General features: G+C 47.5%; 1 protein-coding gene across 5 annotated transcripts in view; it reads right to left on the bottom strand.

The window, feature by feature from the left end:
- cap2 (cyclase associated actin cytoskeleton regulatory protein 2) overlaps positions 1–21715 on the bottom strand; it is a 295674-nt gene that overhangs the window by 79728 nt on the left and 194231 nt on the right. For 4 of the 5 annotated variants that reach the window (XM_085988892.1, XM_085988893.1, XM_085988894.1 and 1 more), the window contains 3 exons: positions 20698–20841; positions 18273–18358; positions 1755–1860 (listed from right to left, as the gene is read on the bottom strand). In XM_085988892.1, coding sequence (XP_085845018.1) covers positions 1755–1860; positions 18273–18358; positions 20698–20841 — 336 coding nt within the window. The remainder of the gene's footprint in view (positions 1–1754; positions 1861–18272; positions 18359–20697; positions 20842–21715) is intronic. The other variant, XM_085988895.1, reaches the window with a different exon arrangement.

Genomic DNA, 21715 nt, shown 5'->3' with positions numbered 1-21715 from the left:
ACTATCGTTACACTATGGTTATCACTGTTTATATCGTTACACTATGGTTATCACTGTTTACACTGTTGTATCACTACACAAGGTCACCTCTTGTCACGCTGTTATACCTGGGCTGACCACAGCTGACTCCGCCCATGGCTCCGCCTGCTTGCCCAGGTATAAAGGTGGTCGACTGGCTGGTATTCCTCCTTGTTGGACCCGATCACCCACGAGGGTGGGCTCTGTTATTTAGCCAATAAAAACCTATAGTTACTATCTTAACTCGTCGCTTTTCATTGGATGAATTGATAGGTATATCACTGAGTCTTTGAGTATATTCAAGGCTGAGATAGATAGATTTTGGACTCATGGGAAATCAAGGGATATGGGGATAGGGTGGGAAAGTGGAGTTGAGGTCGTAGATCAGCCATGATCTTATTGAATGGCGGAGCAGGCTTGAGGGGCCGTATGGCCTACTCCTGCCCCTATTTCTTATGTTCTTATTTTGCTGTAGCAAACCAAGCGTCAGCAGTCCTTACAAATCCCCTCTGCCAACAATCCCAATTTGGCTTCCCTTTCACCACTTAACCTTTTGCTCTGTTCACGACTTACCTCTGGCATTGCGCCCTGTGCTGTCATGCAGCTTGTATTTTAAAATGGCAGCCCAGTTTTATTGTGGTGGGGGGCGTCGGTGGGGAGAGATTTAGGTTTTGACCCTCAATGCACAGTACTTTAAAATGGAAAAACCCAACCCATGTTTTAAAATGATTTCTAAGGTGCAAACTCTCATCTTCCAAACATTTGCAAAATGATCACCTGGTTCTAACTACAGAGAATTATAGAGAACAGAACTATTTTGATCTGCCATTTAAATAAAAATTAAACTCTTCCTGTATGCAGTCCTCCACTCCCCAGAGCTCTACTTTTTAATTAAATGGAGTCATGTTTCAAAGAGCAGACTGTTGATTCATTAATCCATGGGTTTTGCGTGTTGGTATTTATTGGGAGTTGAATATTGCAATTTACCAATTCCTTGTCTGATCGACAAGGGGCAACCTCACTTCCTATGGCTCAGTTGGTAGCACTCTCGTCTCTGAGTCAGAGGTCATGGGTTCAATTACCATGTCAGAAACTTGAGCACAAAATCTAGGCTGACACTCCAGTTTTGTACTGAGGGAGTGCTGCACTGTCGGAGGTGCCGTCTTTCAGATGAGACGTTAAACCAAGGCCCTGTCTGCTCTCTCAGGTGGACGTAAAAGGTTCCATGGCACTATTTCGAAGAAGAGCAGGTGAGTTCTCCCTGGTGTCCTGGCCAATACTTATCCCTTGACCAGCATTATCTGGTCATTATCACATTGCTGCTTGTGGGACCTTGTTGTGCGCAAAATTAGCTGCTGCGTTTCCTACATTACAACAGTGACTATCCTTCAAAAGTACTTAATTGGCTGTGAAGCGCTTTGGGATGTCCTGAGGTTGTGAAAGGTGCTATATAAACACAAGTTCTTTCGTTTTTTCTTTCATATTCTAATATCTGAATAGAAGTACAGAGTTTGGAGCGTGGAATTCTTTGCCACAGACTGCCATTGAAGCAGAGTCGTTTAAAAGGGAATTAGGTTGTTGCCTAAAAAGAAATAGACCTGTTAAAATGTTGCCGGGAGCGAGCAGGAGAGTAGAATTAGACTGGTGTCTCACATGGAGAAAGACACCAGTGCAGACGTGGGTCCATTAAGTTATATGTTAATATTAATGCTGCATGAAGCTGTGAGGATACTTACAGCCTTATTCCATGAGAGCCCAGTGGTGTGGTGCTCCTTGATGTAGGCCTGAAGCTCTGTCCAGATACTGAGGAAGGATTTGACCCATTCGACATGTCTCTTGTCACTAGGTGAAGAAAGATTTAAGAGAATATCAACACCGAACAACATTGAGGTTAACTTGGTGAGAAGCTAGCTGAAGCTATTTAGCATGAAGATCTACTTCAGCCAGCAGTTAATTTCTCTTTTCACACTAAATAAAATATCTAAACAATCCCAAATAATGAGCCCGATTTTCAAATTCCTGGTGCTAGAATATGTTTTAACAGCACAATATTGCAGGAGGTGCACTTTAATGGGGAAAAAAAATTGCTCTTTTTCTTCAGGACGGCCTTGGCCCCTAAGCAATCATACCCGAGCATGGTGCCAACACTTTCAGACAAGGGGAAGGGAAAAAGTTAGAAGAGAAAAATTAGCGAGGGAAAAAATTGGTGAGATAAGCTAGATGTGTTGGGTGCTTATGCATGCATGCACAGAACAGACTTTTCCAACAAGGCAGTACAGTATGTGCAACAGATAGAGTCTTTCCTGTGCTGCACTGCATTGTGGGGATCATGGCCCTCCATGCCATGGGATCACAATCTGTGTACACAATACTGCCAAATGAAAGGCGGGGGGGGGGGGAAGGTTGGGTGCAGTGGGAGGGCGAGATAGAAACATAGAGATAGGAACAGGAGTAGGCCATTCGGCCCTTCGAGCCTGCTCCGCCATTCAATGAGATCATGGCTGATCTTCGTCTGAGATCATAGCTGATCTTACCAGTTCAGTACCCCGTCCCCGCCTTTTCTCCGTAACCCTTAATCCCCTTAGCCTTCAGAAATATATCCAATTCTCTCTTGAAAATATTTATTGAATTAGCCTTCACAGCCCTCTGTGGCAGGGAATTCCACAGGCTCACCACTCTTTGAGTGAAGAAATTCTTCCTCATCTCTGTTTTAAATGATTTGCCCGCTATTTTTAGACTGTGGCCCCTGGTTCTGTGCTCCCCGGCCATTGGAAACATTCTCTCTGAATTCAGCCTGTCCAGGCCTGCCATAATTTTATATGTTTCGATGAGATCCCCTCTCAATCTTCTAAACTCCAGTGAGTACAAGCCCAAACTATTTAATCTCTCTTCGTAGGTCATTCCCGCCATTCCAGGTATCAGCCTGGTGAATCGCCGTTGCACTCTTTCCATGGCAAGAACATCCTTCCGCAGATGGGGCGACCAAAACTGTACACAATACTCCAGATGCGGTCTCACCAGCACCTTGTACAGCTGTAGTAAGGTATCCCTATTCCTATACTCGAACCCCCTTGATATGAAGGCCAACATACCATTTGCCTTCTTAATCGCCTGTTGCACCTGCATGCTCTCCTTCAGTGACTGGTGCACAAGAACACCCAGGTCCCTCTGCACTTCCCCATCTCCCAATCTATTGCCGTTTAGATAATAATCTACCCTCCTGTTTTTACCCCCAAAGTGGATAACCTCGCATTTATCCACATTATAGTGCATCTGCCACGTATCCGCCCATTCCCCCAACCTGTCCAAATCGCACTGTAGCCTCCTGACATCCTCATCAGAGCCCACCCCTCCTCCTAGTTTAGTGTCGTCAGCGAATTTGGAAATATTGCATCCAATTCCCTGATCCAGATCATTTATATATATTGTGAACAGCTGGGGTCCCAGGACAGATCCTTGCGGCACCCCGCTGGTCACTGCCTGCCACTCCGAAAACGAGCCGTTTATTCCAACTCTCTGTTTTCTATCCGCCAGCCAGTTCTCTATCCACGTTAATACTTTGCCCCCAATCCCATGAGCCTTAATTTTGCATGATAATCTTTTGTGTGGAACCTTATCGAAGGCTTTCTGGAAGTCAAGGTACACCACATGTATGGCAAAAGTTGGTACACTTCCATCATCGAGAGCAAAGCATTTCATCTTTTTCAATGGAAATCTCTTCCTAATGAAGATAAGATGGCAGTGGAAGGAAGAGGCAAAGGGAGAGAAAGCAGAGCAGAACAAAGAAATAAGGAGAAAAAAGAGGAAAATACAAGTGTTAGCCAATCACTAGGCTTAGAGATTTGAAAGAGGCTGGCTAACTGGAGCACACAGACTGCTGCAGTTAAATGCTCCAAGGATCTTGACCCTTTGCTGTGATCCTATTTAAAACAGAGGACAGCAGCTATTTCTGGATAACCAGAAAACATTCCTCCAGTAAAACTATTCTTTGGACAGTCTGGAATCTGGCTCTGAATAACTAGGCTAATCAGAAACCTTCCCGAGCTGTTTCTTGACAGGCTATTGTCTTTGGCCAATGTCCACAAAGAGCCTTTGAAGACTTGTGGGCTGGCTCAACTCTTGGGCACCTGGGAGACCTCTTCAGCGAGTGAGACCCAACTGAAAGCACATTATACTGTTAGCTGGTATCAGTCACTTAGAATCAGAGGATTTAGGACATGTGGTCAACTAATCACACTCCCTGAAGTACAGTGGGCTGCTATTTTGAAATTTGAGGAAGTTGTTTAAATTTCTTTTGTCATGATGGGAGAAAAGAACCTGATTTTTTGGGAATGCAAAATAATGAGGCTAATAGTTTCAGCTCTCATTGCCTAGAAGATTCTTTTGCAACTTGGGAGTCTAGAGTAGAAAGTACTGTGAGATGCCAGTGGTTTGAACATTGCTTTCACCTCTGGGACCTTGGACTGATTTACTAATGCACGTTACTGGCGGGGAACCTTGCCCTTGCCGCCCCCACCCCCCTCCCCAATGTATATCAGGAGATCTCAGGTATGTAATTCATGATTTTCCATCCATGGATGGGATGAAATGGTTCTTTCTTGTTTATAGCTACAAGGAACCATAGTGAGCAGAGTTTACATAGAAACATAGAAGATAGGAGCAGGAGTAGGCCATTCGGCCCCTCGAGCCTGCTCCGCCATTCAATGCGATCATGGCTGATCATCCAAATTCAGTACCCGGTCCCTGCTTTCTCCCCATATCCCTTGATCCCTTTAGCCTTAAGAAATATATCCAACTCCTTCTTGAATATATTTAATGAACTGGCCTCCACCGCCTTCTGTGGTAGAGAGTTCCACAGGTTCACCACTCTCTGGGTGAAGAAATTCCTCCTCATTTCTGTCCTAAATGGCCTACCCTTTATCCTTAGACTGTGTCCCCTGGTTCTGGACTCCCCGACCATCGGGAACATCCTTTCTGTATCTAGTCTGTCCAGTCCTGTCAGGATTTTATAAGTTTCAATGAGATCACCTCTCATTCTTCTAAACTCCAGCGAGTACAAGCCCAATCGATCCAATCTCTCCTCATACGTCATTCCTGCCATCCCAGGTATCAGCCTGGTGAATCTTCGCTGAACTCCTTCCATGGCAAGAACATCCTTCCTCAGATAAGGCGACCAAAACTGCACACAATACTCAAGGTGTGGTCTCACCAAGGCCCTGTACAACTGCAGCAAGACATCCTTGTTCCTGTACTCAAACCCTCTCGCTACGAAGGCCAACATACCATTCGCCTTCTTAACCGCCTGCTGCACCTGCATGCTTACCTTCAGCAACTGGTGCACAAGGACACCCAGGTCTCGTTGCCCTTCCCCTTCTCCCAATCTATTGCCATTTAGATAATAATCTGCCTTCCTGTTTTTGCCACCAAAGTGGACAACCTCACATTTATCCACGTTATATTGCATCTGCCATGTTTCTGCCCAATCACCCAACATGTCCAAATCATCCTGGAGTTTCTCGACATCCTCCTCACAGCACACACGCCCACCCAGCTTTGTGCCATCTGCAAATTTGGAGATATTACATCTAGTTCCCTTGTCTAGATCATTAATATATATTGTGAACAGCTGGGGTCCAAGGACCAATCCCTGCGGTACCCCACTAGTCACTGCCTGCCACTCGGAAAAGGACCCGTTTATTCCAACTCTTTGCTTTCTGTCTGCCAACCAGTTCTCTATCCAAGTCAATACCTTGCCCCCAATCCCATGTGCCTTAACTTTACATGCTAATCTCTTATGCGGGACCTTATCGAAGGCCTTCTGAAAGTCCAGATACACCACATCCACTGGTTCTCCCTTATCTATTTTACCAGTTACATCCTCAAAAAATTCCAGTAGATTAGTCAAACACGATTTACCTTTTGTGAATCCATGTTGACTTTGTCCGATCCTGTCACTGTTTCTCAAGTGCTCTGCTATTACATCTTTTATAATGGACTCTAGCATTTTCCCCACTACCGATGTCAGGCTTACCGGTCTGTAATTCCCCGTTTTCTCTCTACCACCTTTTTTGAATAGTGGGGTAACATTAGCTACCCTCCAATCCATGGGTACTGTTCCAGATTCCATCGAATGTTGGAAGATGATCAGCAATGCATCTACTATTTCTAGGGCCACTTCCTTAAGTACCCTAGGATGTAGATTATCAGGCCCTGGGGATTTATCGGCCTTCAATTCCATCAATTTCTCTAACACCATTTCCCTACAAATACTGATTTCTTTCAGTTCCTCCCTTTCATCAGACCCTATGTTCCCCGGCATCTCTGGGAGGTTATTTGTGTCCTCCTTTGTGAAGACAGAACCAAAATATGTATTTAGTTGGTCTGCCATTTCTTTGTTCCCCATTATAAATTCCCCTGATTCTGACTGCAAGGGACCTACGCTTGACTTCACCAATCTTTTTCTCTTCACATATCTATAAAAGCTTTGAGTCAGTTTTTATGTTCCCTGAAAGCTTACTCTCATTTTCCCTTTCTTAATTAATCCCTTTGTCCTCCTTTGTTGAATCCTAAATTGCTCCCAATCCTCAGGATTATTGCTTTTTCTGGCCAATTTATATGTCCTCTCCTTGGATCTTATGCTATCCCTAATTTCCCTTGTTAGCCACGGTTGAGTCACCTTCTTTGTTTTATTTTTGTGCCAAACTGGGATGAACACTTTCTGTAGTTCATCCATGCGGTCTTTGAATGTTTGCCATTGCCTATCCACCGTCAACCCTTTGAGTGACATTCCCCAATCAATCCTACCCAACTCGCGCCTCAGACCATCGTAGTTTCCTTTATTTAAATTTAGGACCCTAGTCTCTGAGTCAACTACTTCATTCTCCATCTTAATGAAGAATTCGATCATATTATGATCGCTCCGACCCAAGGGGCCTCGTACAACAAGATTGCTAATTAATCCTTTCTCGTTACATAATACCCAGTCTAAGATGACCTGATCTCTGGTTGCTTCCTCGACATATTGGTCCAGGAAACCATCCCGTAAACACTCCAGGAATTCCTCCTCCACAGTATTGTTACTAATTTGGTTAGCCCAATCTATATGTAGATTAAAGTCACCCATGATGACTGCTGTGCCCTTATTGCACGCTTGGGGAGGTTCAATCTGGTTTACTAAGGCCATAATGTGGTGCAGGTTGAGGTGCAAGGGCTGTATTCGTTTTTCAGGCTATGTTGAAGGAGTTTAGCACTCACTTAATGCACCCAGACACACTTATAGAATCAGTGGGATTCAGTGCCCCAGTAAATGGCTTTGTATAAACCTCACCGTTTCCTGGTGCCTGTCAGACGATACCTGGTCCATTTGGACAATAGGCAGGGAGACCTTGACATGCACCGAGAATACAAACCTTCTCCGTTGAGAAGAGTTGGAGTGTTCAATGTAAGGCTAAAAGAGGATGACAACATACACACCTTTCTTCATGTTTGGATGACTTCCTCTTAAAGGACCACTAGTGGGAGGACCTCAAGTGCTTGCTGGCCATCGCTACTTGAAACAGTCCTCATGTATGATCGCCAGCCTCTCAAGCTAGTTATTTGGAATTTGCCTGGAACTTTCCCCTAGCGTTCTCTTAATTCATACTTGGAAGTGGCTCAACAGACATCGGCAGCCCTTTTGTACCTCACCCAAGTAGCCGTTTGCAAGTGTGAGCCCAATCCTGTCCTCGTGCAACATCCCCACACATGCACTAGACTACGGGGGGTACAGTCCCCAGTTGAATCTCCCCCCTCCACCCACCCCACCAAGCCTAGTGATACAGAAACGAGAGACCAATTATCGCACCCCCCCCACCACAAATCAGCAAATTCGGCCCAGTTTGGCAGTCAAATCCGATACTTTCCTGAGCTGCATAGCTCAGTACTGTGCCATGTGGTGTGTTTAATGTTTTGAGTGTACTGGGCAGCCTTTGATCTGCACAGGTTACACCCACACACATACATACACACACAGTTAACTGCAGATGAAGCAAGTGGCTAAAGAATAAAGTCTCTCTAATTACTGCAATTAGAAATTGATACATTTTCTATTGGATGCCTGTCATTGATTAGCCAACTGCACCTGTTGTGCGGAGTGTCGGGGTGACTAATGCTCTGAAGAGACTTGTTCAGAAGGTTTCAGACAGCCGAGTCCTTAAGCGCGTGTCATATGGTACACTGCAGCACGATACACAGCATTTCCTTTGTCAGAAGTACAAATGAAAACTGTAATCCACACCCTCGGCTGCATGCATAAAAAATTCAAAACAAAAGACCCCTTGTATCGAGATTTTTGGCCCATAACGAATGAGATTTGGCTATATGCAGAATTATGGGCCTAGAAATTGGATATGGCCACGAAACAGGCAGGGTTAAGGCCCAATGATATTAAGCTGCACCACCTCAAAATGGTTTAGGTAGCACGCAAAATTCATGCTCGGCCCTCATTAACACGATTATAGTCTTGATCTCAGCGCTAAAAACTGCTGCTCATTGGCTTACCGTTCAACAGGTGGGCCAATATCGAGTCCAGTATAATTCACAGTCACGTGTGGCACAGGCTTTACTCAGTACTTAAAGAGACGGTGCATTGATGTTACAGCACCTCATGCTGTAACATCAATGCACCTCATTGTCAAGCCACTCAGAGCTACAGCTGCAAGAAGAAGAAAAAGAATAAGAAGGTGCTGCAAAGCCATGGTGGAGCATCCTCAAAGGGAGAGAGCCCGGAGAATTTCCAACGCGGCTCTGGAGGCACTGGTTGTGGCCGTGGAGAAGAAGCGGGCTGTCCTCTTCCCACACACTGGAAGGAAGCCCTTGCCACACAAATTGCAAAGGCTCTGGCAGGAGATAGCCGCCTAAGTGACAGCCAGCACTGTGGTGCCAAGGTCGGCCATCCAGTGCCGAAAGAAGTTTAATGACCTCACACGGCAGGTCAAGGTTAGTGAAGGCTTCAGCAAATGCCATAGCTCACCATCTGCACCACAAGCCTCACACACTACTCAATGCACCACACGCCTAGCACTCACCTACCAACAATCTCTACCTATCATATTTGATAAAGTGCCACATAATAGGCTTGCCAGCAAAGTTGAAGCCCATGGAATAAAAGGGACAGTGGCAGCATGGATACGAAATTGGCTAAGTGACAGGAAACAGAGTTGTGGTGAACGGTTGTTTTTCGGACTGGAGGAAGGTATACAGTGGTGTTTTCCTGGGGTCGGTACTAGGACCACTGCTTTTCTTGATATATCTCAATGACTTGATCTTGGGTGTACATGGCACAATTTCAAAATTTGCAGATGACACAAAACCTGGAAGTATAGTGAACAGTGAGGAGGAGAGTGATAGACTTCAGGAGGACATAGACAGGCTGGTGGAATGGGCAGACACGTGGCAGATGAAATTTAATGCAGAAAATTGCGAAGTGATACATTTTGGTAGGAAGAACGGAGAGAGCCAATATAAACTAAAGGGTACAATTCTAAAGGGGGTGCATAAACAGAGAGACCTTGGGGTATATGTGCACAAATCGTTGAAGGTGGCAGGGCAGGTTGAGAAAGTGGATAAAAAAGCTTACGGGATCCTGGGCTTCATAAATAGAGGCACAGGGCTTGATTTGTCACTGGGGCGGGCTGGGGTCGTGTAATCCACTTTTTGTGTTAGCCACCTGATTCTAAATCGATGTGGGAGAATGAAGCGATTTTAACTTAAGTGGGCATTTGAGTTCCAGCGTGTGGGAACCCATGGCCCAATTAGTTTTTTCAGTCTGAAACTCGCCTCCGATGACATCATCATTGCTGCTGCATTTAAGGTCTGCAACAAGCCTTGCTTCTTCTGCAGACTGCCAACCTTTTGGCCTTTCATGTTAGAGGGAACTGGAGGCAGATTGACCAGCGAGAGACCTAGGTTTGCTCCCAGGTTTGATGACGTTGCCCTGCAAGCTTTAGTGGAGGGAGCAAGAGCCAATAAAGAGGTGCTCTTCCCTTCTTCAGGGAGGAAGAAGCCTCCCCAGCAGACCAAGGCTGTGTGGATCCAGTGGCCCAGGAGGTCAACTCTTTGTCGATAACCCGCAGAACCTGGCTTCAGTGCAGGAAGAGGTTTCATGACCTTCTGCGCACTGGAAAAGTGAGTATGACTTTCCCATCACCCTCAATCTGATCCCCATTGCCTCTCCTCACCAGCACTCAGCTTTAGCAATCTCTTCCTCCACATCCCACTTGACACTGACATCCATGCACCCTTACCCATTCCCTCTCTCTCTATGGTCACATTCACCTAACAATACATCTATGCAGCCCTCACACTCCCTATCACTGTGATGCTATGAAAACAACTGACAACACACAGGGAGGGCCCTTGGTCTTGCCACCTCACTCCATCTTTGTCTCCTTCTAAGCATCTATGCTATTGATTCTCTACACTCACTCCTTCATTTGCACTTAAACTCCACTTGTCTCCCTCATTGCAGGAAAAGAGAGAAAGAGCGAGGACAGGAGGAGGGCCACCCTCAGTAGCCCACCTCATCCCCTGGGAAGATGCGGTCCTGGAGATCGTGGGGGTGGAAGACGACACGCAAGTGGGGGACGGACAGATGGGTGCATCACAGCAAGCTGGTGACAGAATAGTTTGGCATCTCTCTCATTGACATTGCATGAGTTACTGATAATGATTCTGATGCTCTAACAGATTGATTTATGATCATCTGCACTATTCAATGTTCATGTACCTTTACCTCACATCTCTAACTCTTTCCTTTACTCCTCCACAGGACCATTGAGAGCCCCCGTCCCCACTGTCCAGGAGGAAGAGCCTGAGCTTCCAGACTCTGCAGAGGCAGCTGCAACCTCTGAGGGCACAGCGTCAGCAGAATTCAGAGCACCCAGCACCAGCGCAGACACTCACACCTCGGTGGGACCTTCGCAAGATAGAGTAGTGTTGGCACCTGGTGTATCACAGCTCACAAGTGAGCATCAGCAGATGGTGGAGACAGGGACAGCAGTGGAGAGTCCTCGTCGGAGGGCGCAGGATTCTGCCAGCTCGGCTCAGCTGCATGTCGACCCTGTGCCTCCGGGTCCATACAGAAGGACAGCGGTGCTGGAACTCCAGGAACAGATGCAGGAGTCTCTGGCAGGTTTTGTCTCCAGGGTTGCTACGAGTGTCGAGCGAATGGAGAAGTCCATCGTGAACATGAGCAGAGCCTTTGTGGAGGCATTGGTGCATGAACGCATCACCACGGAAAGGATGGCAGCCTCCGTGGAAGGATGGCTACAGTAGAGGAGAGGATGGCTACGGCCATGGAGGCGCTAAGGCGCCAGAGTGTAGAAAACATGGTCATTGTTCAGAATAGAATGACATCTCTTGAGGAGCGATGGTCAGCTATTGAGCATAGAAACCAGACCTTCATGGAGGTCCTCTGGAGTAGGACTTCCAGTGCAGAAACGGGTCCTCATGGTCCCCCTGAAGTGCAGCAAGGTGCTGTCAAGCCACTTGCTAGCTCTGAAGTGGGGCTGACCTATGAGAGGGATGTTGGTGGTAAACAACAAGGAAGTGGGGGCTCCTCTCCAAGCGCTCACACGACCATGCCACTGCAAAGCCCTCAGTCATAGCCCCACCAGAGTCCTCACCCAAATGAGATGGGCGTCTCATCCCCTGCACAGCCGCAGGAGTAGCAGACTGTTGCCGAGCCCTCACAGGTTCGGAACCCCAGAGGACGGCCGCCAAAGGTGTTGAGACAGGAGCAGCAAGTGAGCAAGGGGCCTCCACATCTGCTGAAGCCACAGGGGAAGCACCACGTAGGAACACGCGTAAGAGGAAGATAATGCACAAGTAGTCACAAGGGTAGTCACTTGGGTGTTATATTGTGTTTATTGTGATAAAAAATTCTGATGCTAAACTGTTGAAGCTGTGGCCTGTGTCATTTCGCAAACGGGACTTCCACATTGAGGGCTTAGGGCGACTTGCAATTGTCATTATGGTGGTCAGAGTGATAGGAATCCGCAGGTTCTTGTCCATTGTCGATGCTCTGGTAAGAAGGTGCGAGGCAAAAGTGTTTGATTGTACAGGCTAAGCAAATGTGACCAATATGCGTGCGTCCCTTGCATCCCGGGCAGCAATATGGTCACGCTATGGCGCCTTCTGGCCTGTGCATCTTCAGGTGGGTGACTAGCAGCTTGGCACTCCTGTTGATGCTCCTGCTGTTGTTGCTACCGTAGCTCATGGTTCTGCTGCTGCCGCGGCTGGTCTTCATCCGAATCTGATGTCCAGGAGGAAAGGAATTAAATGGTCACCATGCTTCTGGTATATGCCTCAGTTGAGGAAGCGCTTAGTCAAGGTGGGGAGAGGGGTTTCCCAGGAGGTCACACTGGAGATGGGTGTCAGGTTCCAAACTTCCACAACACTGAGTATGCCTGCTAAAAGTTCACCCAGACCTGAAACAACAAAGTTCTGCCACCTGCAAACGATCATTGGTGAAAACTCCTTTGTAATGGTGGAGCTGCAGCTGTTTGTAAGCAATCCACTTGCGAGGCCGCCAGCATTACCTGGCATGTTCCAGAGGAGGCGTGTAGGATGGGGGAAATGTGTTAAAATCGGAAAGGCCTCTCAAAATGGGATTATAGAGGCATTTAAGTGGTTGTTAAAGGCCTATCCTGCCTCTTGGAAGCAGGGTGGAAAGCGGGTCAGAAAACACACATTTGGGAAAATTGCTCAGGAGGTGGGATGGAGGCGGGATCGGGACCGCCCACCAATTTTGGCGATTTTAACAACTCACGCCTCCAATCCCGCCCCCTCGGGCCTAGCAAAATCGAGCCCATAGTGTCCAATTCTGGGCACCGCACTTTAAGAAGGATGTGAAGGCCTTAGAGAGGATACAGAAAAGGTTTACAAGAATTGTTTCAGGGATGAGGGACTTCAGTTACATGGATAGACTGGAGAAGCTGGGGTTGTTCTCCATAGAGTAGAGAAGGCTGAGAGGAGATTTGATAGAGGTGTTCAAAATCATGAGGGGTCTAGACAGAGTAGATAGAGAGAAACTGTACCCATTGGCAGAAGGGTCGAGAACCAGATTTAAGATGTTTGGCAGAAGAACCAAAGGCGACATGAGGAAAAACTTTTTTACGCAGCGAGTGGTTAGGATCTGGAATGCACTGTCTGAGAGGGTGGTGGAGGCAGACTCAATCGTGAATTTCAAAAGGGAATTAATTACCCGAAGGAAAAAAATCTGCAGGGCTACGGAGAAAGGGTGGAGGAGTGGGACTAGCTGAAGTGCTCTTGTAGAGAGCTGGCATGGGCTCAATGGGCCGAATGCCCTCCTTCTGTGCTGTAACCATTCTATGATTCCATGATCACCTCTCACACCTCACAATCAGAGCTTCACTTCACTCTCTTAACCTTACCACTGCTGCAACACTCACACCCACATCTCACGCCTTGCGCACACTGACAGCTATTCAACTATGGCAGGCACATCACTCAAACACATTGCACTACGCTCACTGACACACTTCTCTTTCTCTTGCAGGCCAAGGTCGCACATAACCGGAGGGAGCAGTGGCAGACAGGCGGGGGACAGGCTGACATCCTGGAGATCATTGGGCAGCAGATCGTAGAGGCTGTGGTAACCGGCAAAGTTGAAGCCCTTGTGGACAACAACGGAATGCTCATTCCTAATCCTTCTGCTCACATCCCACTTCCCTCTCATCCCACAATCTCTTCTCACTTTCAAGCTGCTGATGCTGTATGCCTGCATATCTTGCTTTCCCCCACCCCCACTCCCCTCACCATAACCCGACTCTTGTGTCTTTCTGCATCAGCTAACCAAGACCAAGCACCCAAGCAGCCTGTGCCCGAGGCGATGCAGGAGAGCGAGGGGGGAGAAGAAGACGACGACACAGCGTCACTGCATCTGTCACTCGCAGGCACCAGCTCAGAAACTGGCACTGCAAGTACTTTAGAGGCTGGTGTAGAAGTGGGATCTGCACAGGGTGAGGCACCGGGCACGAGTGGCCTGCAGCAAGGCCCAGGGGAAAGGGTAGCTCAGGGGCCAGCTCCCTGGCGGAAGAGTTCGCGCAAAAGTTCTTCTGCACAGGACTCAGATGAGGACCTCGTCGGGGCAGCCTTCAGAAGGATGCACACTGAATTGCTAGGTGCAATGGCAAGCCTACCAGAGATCCTCTTGGCAATGTCAAGGAGCATGGAGGAGTCTGCCTCCAACATTGCTCGAAGCTCTGCACAGAGCTTGGAGACCATGATTTCCAGGCTGGAAATGATGGAAAACTCCCGAAGACACTGTGTCGACCCAGACATGATGGTGAGTGTGATGGCGATGTTGCAGCTGCCATTGCAGTACAGGTAGAAGCGAACCAATGTCTTAGTGCTGCAGCAGAAGCGCAGACCACTCTCCTGCAGTCTCTGCTTGGTGCCGCCCAAGCTCAGATTGCTGCCCTCGTGACTGGGTTTACCACTGTCGACCGGGGCCTGCAGGGTGTCGCAGCAGCCCAGCAATCTGTGCTCCAACAGATTGCTGGGAATGCTGAGGCGCCCCACCCCGGGGGAGTGTGAGTGGGTCAGTGGAGCAGGACACTGCTGTCCTCTCTCAGGATGACAGCATTCCTGTTCCCACCACTGCCACTCCGCCATTGCCCTTGCTGCTGCCTGTCATCCAGCCAGCCCAGACTGCTGCTGCCCATGCTGAGGTGGTGCAGTCTGCAGCCAGGCCTTCGAGGGCAAGAACTGCTCGAGGTCGTCCTGCAAAGCCATCCGAAGTCTCCCTCATGGAAACTCAGCAGCCTTCCAGCAGCCATGGTGCAGCTACTGGGGGAGCACTTCGTAGGAGTACTTGGACTGAAAAGGGCACCCGAACGATAGGCACTAAGGGATTGCACAAGGGTGATTATTCATATCATTACCGTAAATATGTGTGAATTGATTTTTGATAAATGTATTAATTTTGTTTAGAATCTTTTGTGTTGGCTCTCATTTCAGCTTTGTGCCCAGGAGGACGCTGTGATATTCAGTGACAGAGGGATGGTATGATGGGGATGTGGTGAGCAACGGGGATCTGGGGTTTCATTCATTGGAATCAGAGTCTGATGAGGTGTTCACGGACAGCCCGTCCGGAAGGGGGATTTGCTGCCTGCCTCCTCCCTCCCTCCTCGTCCTCATCCTCCCGTAATCCCTGCTGGCAAGGGCTGCGCCCTCATGATGGCCAAGTTGCGAAGCCTGCAGCAGACCACCACGAAATGGGACAACTGCTCCGGCGTGTACTGGAGAGCTCCTTCCGAGCGGTCAAGGCAGCAGAACCATTGCTTCAGTAGCCCGATGGTCTGCTCAATGATGTTCCTGGTGGAAGCATGGCTCTCATTATATGAGTGCTGGGCACGAGTGTTGGGATTGCGGAGGGGAGTCATCAGCCAGCTGCAGAGCGGATAGCCCTTGTCTCCGAGCAGCTACCCTCGAGTGTGATGTGGTGGCTGGAAGATTGCTGGCACACCGGACTGACGCAGGATGAAGGCATCATGGCTGCTGCCAGGATAGCGGGCATTGACCATCAGGAAGCGCTGGGCATGGTCGCACACCAACTGCACATTAAGGGAGTGGTAGCCTTTACAGTTACGGAAGATCATTAGGTGTCAGCCGTGGCTCAGTTGGCAGTACTCTCGCCTCTGAGTCAGAAGGTCGTGGGTTCAAGCCCCACTCCAGAGAATTGAGCACAAAAAAAAAATCTAGGCCTGCACTACTGAGGGGGTGCTGCACTGTCGGAGGTGCCGTCTTTCGGATGAGACGTTAATCCGAGGCCCCGTCTGCTCTCTCAGGTGGATGTAAAAGATCCCATGGCGCTATTTTGAAAATGAGCATGGGAGTTATCCCCGGTGTCCTGGCCAATATTTATCTCTCAATCAATATCACTAAAACAGATTATCTGGTCATTATTACATTTCTGTTTGTGGAAGCTTGCTGTGCGCAAATTGGCTACCACATTTCCTACATTACAACAGTGATTACACTCCAAAAAGTACTTCAATGGCTGTAAAGGGCATTTGGAACGTCCGGTGGTTGTGAAAGGAGACACAGCTAACATCTCAGACTTCAGCGGGTCAAGAAGGTGGCTCGCCACCACCTTCTCAAGGGCAATTAGGGATGGGCAATAAATGCTGACCTTGTCAGCGATGTCCACATCCAAGGAACAAATAAAAAAAGGCGCTATATAAATGCAAGTTCTTTTTTATCTCAGGATTGTTATACGGCACCCGCAAAGCCATGTGTGTGCAGTCGATGGCGCCCTGCACCATGGGGAAGTCTGCTATCCTGACAAAGCCACAAGCGCACTCGTCCTGCTTCTCTCTGCTCAGAGAGAAGGCAACATAACCCCTTCTCCTGGAGTAAAGAACCTCAGTGACCTCCCGGATGCAGCGATGGATGGCGAACTGGAAGACGTTAGCTATATCTCCTGCTGCAGACTGGAAAGACCCGCTGGAGAAGAAATTGAGGGCCACGGTGACCTTGACTGCCACTGGGAGAGCAGTGGTCGCCCTGCTCTCAGGCTGCAGGTCTGGCTGCAGGAGGTGGCAGAGTTCTGTGACCGCCTCCTTAGTGAAACAGAGCCTCCCGAGACACTGCTCCTCGCTTAATTGGATATAAGAGAGCGCTCTCGGAAGACCCTAGGTGGGTAAGGCCTCCTGTTGAGAGCCCTCCTGCCCCTCCTCCTCCTCCCTCTGTGTGCATCTTCTCGTCTTTGCTGCTTCGGCTCCCGCTCACAGAGATACTCGAGCATGAGGGGGATTGCCAGTAGAGCCCCCGTGACTGTGAGCAAGTGTTGTGAGCAGAAGCCTTTAAATAAGAACGAAGGCGTTCGCTACTTGCAACAACACTCCCTGTTAGCTTAGAACCTTGAAAGAAGTTAATAAAGCTGCTGGAGTTGCAGAAAGTTGCCCAGAGCCGGTCAAACTGCAGAAACATGTCAGCGGCAAGCAGTTGCTGATGGTCCCTTTAAATACCGCTGCTGGAGCCTCCTTCCCGCTTGTCAATGCTTGCTCAGCTCATCGCACTAAAGGCATGCCGGTAAGTTGAACAGCAAACTCCAACCTCGCAGATCGGGCGTCAAGTGAGCGTTGCACACTCACTGACATCACAATCTGCATAATTTCCATGATTTTCGCGATCGCTAATATCGGCAACGCTGCTGGCCATCTGAAAATGGCGGCCGCCACAGGACCTCCCCGCCAGCTGGCGGAAGAGCGGTGGCCGCCATTTGTTCGTCCAATTCTGGCGGTACCGGGCGGCGATAAACCCTCCAATTTCTAGGCCATGATGCTATCGGCCAATTTAGCAGCTCTGGAATCGGATACTTATCAACAGTATACAATAAAGGGATATTAAAAAGAATTCTTGCCTACCAAATGCCACTGTGGTGCCAGAGAAACACCGATAATCTAACCACCAATTAACCTATCCGGGAATGAAGTGGCCAAAGACATTATTTATATTAAAAACAGAAAATGCTGGCAACACTCCGCCGGTTAGGCAGCATGTGTGAAGAGAGAAACATAGGGTTAACGCCTCAGGTCGATGACCATTTCTGATGCAAGGCCACAGACCTGAAACGTTAACTCTGTTTCTCTCTCCACAGATGCTGCCTGACCTGCTGAGTATTTCCAACATTTTCTGTTATCGTTTCAGATTTTCAGCATCTGCAATATTTTGGTTTATTCAACCAGCCGCATTGAAAAATAAGGAAAGGGGAAAGTGAGCACCATCTGATAAGAAACTTGCATCTCAGTCAAAGTCCTAACTGGCCATCTACTGCCTCGATACTTCACTTGTTCTTTGACCAGTGACTCTCGTTTACAGTGGCGGGGAGGGGGAAAGAGATAGTTAACTGTAAGTGGCCTTAGCCTGCAGTGTGTGTTGGTAGAGGAAGGCCGAGAGGTGGGAAGCTGGAAGGAGCAGCTGTGACCTATGGGGGGCTGTAACTACCCAATGTATTAATCTCTAAATAAGTATCACTAAACATTGTCTTTCAAGCACTGAACACAATGTTGCCATGATGTAAAGTTGAATTTTAAGTTATCACTGAATTCATCTTAATTCGTTTTCAAAATATTTTATAGTGCTACTCTTTGGAATTTATTCCCAATTTTATACCATGCAGAATATGCAAGCAACAGATTTAAACAGAACACACCATATGGCTAGGAGGGCAAGAGAGGCAAACTTACATGTCCTTGTACTCCTTTAACACCCTGTTAGTATAGAAGGTAGCCGCATCATTCATCTCCTTGACATAAGGACCTGGCTTAGGGGCCTAAGTTCATAACAAAACAGCAAAGTGTCAGGAGAAGAAGGATGCACAGAAAAGAGAAAGTTGCAGAAAAAAAACATTAGATTCAACAGAAAACTGTTTATTAACTTGTCGCCCAGTTATAACCAGTAAAGCAGATGCCACAACGCTTTGATGTTTTCATAGAATTATACAGCACAGAAGGAAACCATTCAGCCCATCGTGGTTGTACTGGCTCTTTGAAAGAGCTGAACAATTAGTCCCACTCCTCTGCTCCTTCCCCATTGCTCTTTCATCTGGTCATGTCTTGGTTAAAAACAAGAGGAGTGAGCTACCTCATCAGTGATATAACCACCAACAAATAGATTAGATCAGATTAAAAAGTTAATCTAAATAGCTAGGGCTCCATTCATTACTTTGATACATTTAAAAGTAGAATAATTAAATAATCTTGAGAGTTACATTACTAACCAATAGGAGAGCCTTGAGTTGTAACATACAGGGCCGCAAGGCAATGTGGGCACAGTGGAAAACTCTTTTCCAAAGTGCCCAGCCTTATAGGGAAAGTCAGATAAATGCTTATCATCTGCTAACATCATCATGGAGTTTCTAAACTGTCCCACTGAAGATTTCTATTCTGATAAGCATGACACTAAATATAGCTCCAGTTTTTTAAAGTTATACAGTGTTATTGGCTGTAAGATACCATCTGATTCCTCAATCTCTGATTATGAGATGGTGTATTTTGTAAGATAGTACGGGTGTACCATTTTCAGAGAATTGTTTATCCAATCTCTCAAATTCCATAGCTGCCATTCACAACAGAGTCACATCAATGATGTTTTGTTTGACAGCTGCCTTGCAGGTCCAAAAATTCAAGCACTTGATGCCAACATTTGAGTGCCCAAAACACAAAGTGCTCTGCTCCCTAGCACTGACACCCTCCACACACAAGTTAAAAAAAACATGTTACCTACAACATTGGTGAGCAAGCTTTTGTGTTTTCCTAGGCTGTATAGGTTGTACCACGGAGCCTCATTCATTTTCAAGTTGCTTGTGCTAACAGATCTTGTTCTGATTTAGGATTTATCCACCAGCGAGGCAATAATGGTAAAAACAGCACATTCCAAACCTCCAGCCCCACAATATTCAAACTGGACAAACCAGCAAGTAAAAATTCAGAATGAAAATAAGATTAAGCTGGCTGAGCCGCAAGGGTCAGGTTGTAAAGCTGGAACATGTGTCCCCAGTAATGGAAATCTGGAACTCTCTCCCCCAAAAGGTTGTTTAGGCTAGGTCAACTTTCAAAACTGAGACTGATAGATAGATTTTTGTACAGTAAGTTTATTTATTTATTTATTTATATTCGTTTATGGGATGTGGGCATCGCTGGCAAGGCCAGCATTTATTGCCCATCCCTAACTGTCCTTGAGAAGGCGGTGGTGAGCCGTCTTCTTGAACTGCTGCAGCCCATGTGGTGAAGGTACTCCCACAGTGCTGTTAGGGAGGGAGTTCCAGGATTTTGACCCAGCGACGATGAAGGATCGGCGATATGCTTCTAAGTCAGGATGGGTGTGACTTGGAGGGGAACTTGGAGGTGGTGGTGTTTCCATGCGCCTGCTGCCCTTGTCCTTCTAGGTGGAAGAGGTTGCAGGTTTGGGAGGTGCTGCCGAAGAAGCCTTGGCGAGGTGCTGCAGTGCATCTTGTAGATGGTACACACTGCAGCCACGGTACGCCGGTGCTGGAGGGAGTGAATGTTCAATATGGTGGATGGGGTGCCAATCAAGCGGGCTGCTTTGTCCTGGATGGTGTCGAACTTCTTGAGTGTTGTTGGAGCTGCACTCATCCAGGCAAATAGAGAATATTCCATCACTCCTTACTTGTGACTTTATTAAGGGATATGGAACCAAGCCGGGCAAATGGAGTTGAGATACAGAACAGACATGATCTAATTGAATTGCGAATCAGGATCGAGGAACTGAATGGCCTACTCCTGTTCCTATATTCCCAGGACTGCAGTTTGGACAACCTTGGCAATACAAATAGTCCCCATGCATAATTTTATGCCTGCAATCTAACCTCAGGGTTCAGACAGGCTGTGGACAACTTGAGTTTTACTATTGTGGTTTAGGAAGTTACTGAGATTTGATTGCATATTTTAAAACACTCATAGGGCGTCTCTTAAATTTGTTGATAGCATTTTTGAAAAAAGCCATGCAATCCTGAACACAGGCTCATCATGTATGGTCAAAGCACTAATAGGCTAGAGAGGGAGATAGCTACTGTCTGCCATGCTGAAACTGGGAGCCTCTGAACAGCGCCCACACTACTGCATTCATTCAATAGTAAAGCTTTCCACTTACCACTGCAACCCACCCTAGTGCTGCGATGCTCTCACTAACAGCGGACAGGTGGTTAAACAGCTTGCTGCCACGGTTCTTCTCTCGAAAGCTCTGAATCTCCTGCATTCTGTCAGATATGGGTTTGAGAAGCACATTCATCTCATTCTGGGAGAGAGAACGAGACAAAATGTTAAGGGGAAAAAAATAAATAAATCGTAAGATACAATGGGCCTGACTTAACATGTGTCTGACCTGCAGTTTACAGTTAGCTTGTCCCTTACAAATCCTTGTGTGCGCATATTGGATGCAGTCTAATGTAGAATTTCCTGTTAATGTTATGACACTTTGGGGGAAAAATCTGGTTGCTTTGCGCCTCCCGTTAGCACCTTAAGAGGGCGCTAATAGGGCACAAAGCAACTAGCGCCCGTGTACGGCGATGTTTGCGCCGCTCACGAAATTAACTAGACATTTTGTGGCGGCGCTAAACACTACCGCCACGATCTCCTGCGCCGGCAGATCGTAACGTCAGTCGAGAGTGCAACGCCCTGGTAGCGCCCCAGACCGGATATTGAGTGGCGCCCCCCCGTCTTACCGCCTACCACTAGCAACGACAGGTTGAGGGGAGCGTTTTGCAGTCAGGAAGGGACTGGGGGAGCGCTATTTAAAGGCGACCGCTTCCTGCCTTTTTTTGTCGGTGAAATTTTTGCACCAAGCATTCTGAGTGAGAGAGAGAGACTGCAGGAGATATTCAAAGCTGTGTTGAGGAGTTTTGGGTACTGAGCAGCACTTTGCAGGTTCTTTCTGATTTGATCTTCCTTGCATCGATTTAGAAGAGACTATGGGGGCTGCAGTCTGAGCTCTTTCCCTGGGCCTCTCCATTGTTCTTTCCAACAGATTTGATATACAGGTCTCTCCAGGCCAAGATTCAAGGCTGCAATGAGCAGGTTGTGGATGGAGAGCAAGATCGACCCTCCCCTTTAAGAACTGGCCGGCGCCAGTGTGTCTGTGTTCCATTGCTGACTGACATCACGAGCTTCGC

This window comes from Somniosus microcephalus, chromosome 5, assembly GCF_052327205.1.
Source record: "Somniosus microcephalus isolate GS21.2 chromosome 5, FLI_Smic_1.0, whole genome shotgun sequence".
Lineage (NCBI taxonomy): Eukaryota > Metazoa > Chordata > Chondrichthyes > Squaliformes > Somniosidae > Somniosus > Somniosus microcephalus.
This window is presented reverse-complemented; position numbering and strand designations above follow the sequence as displayed.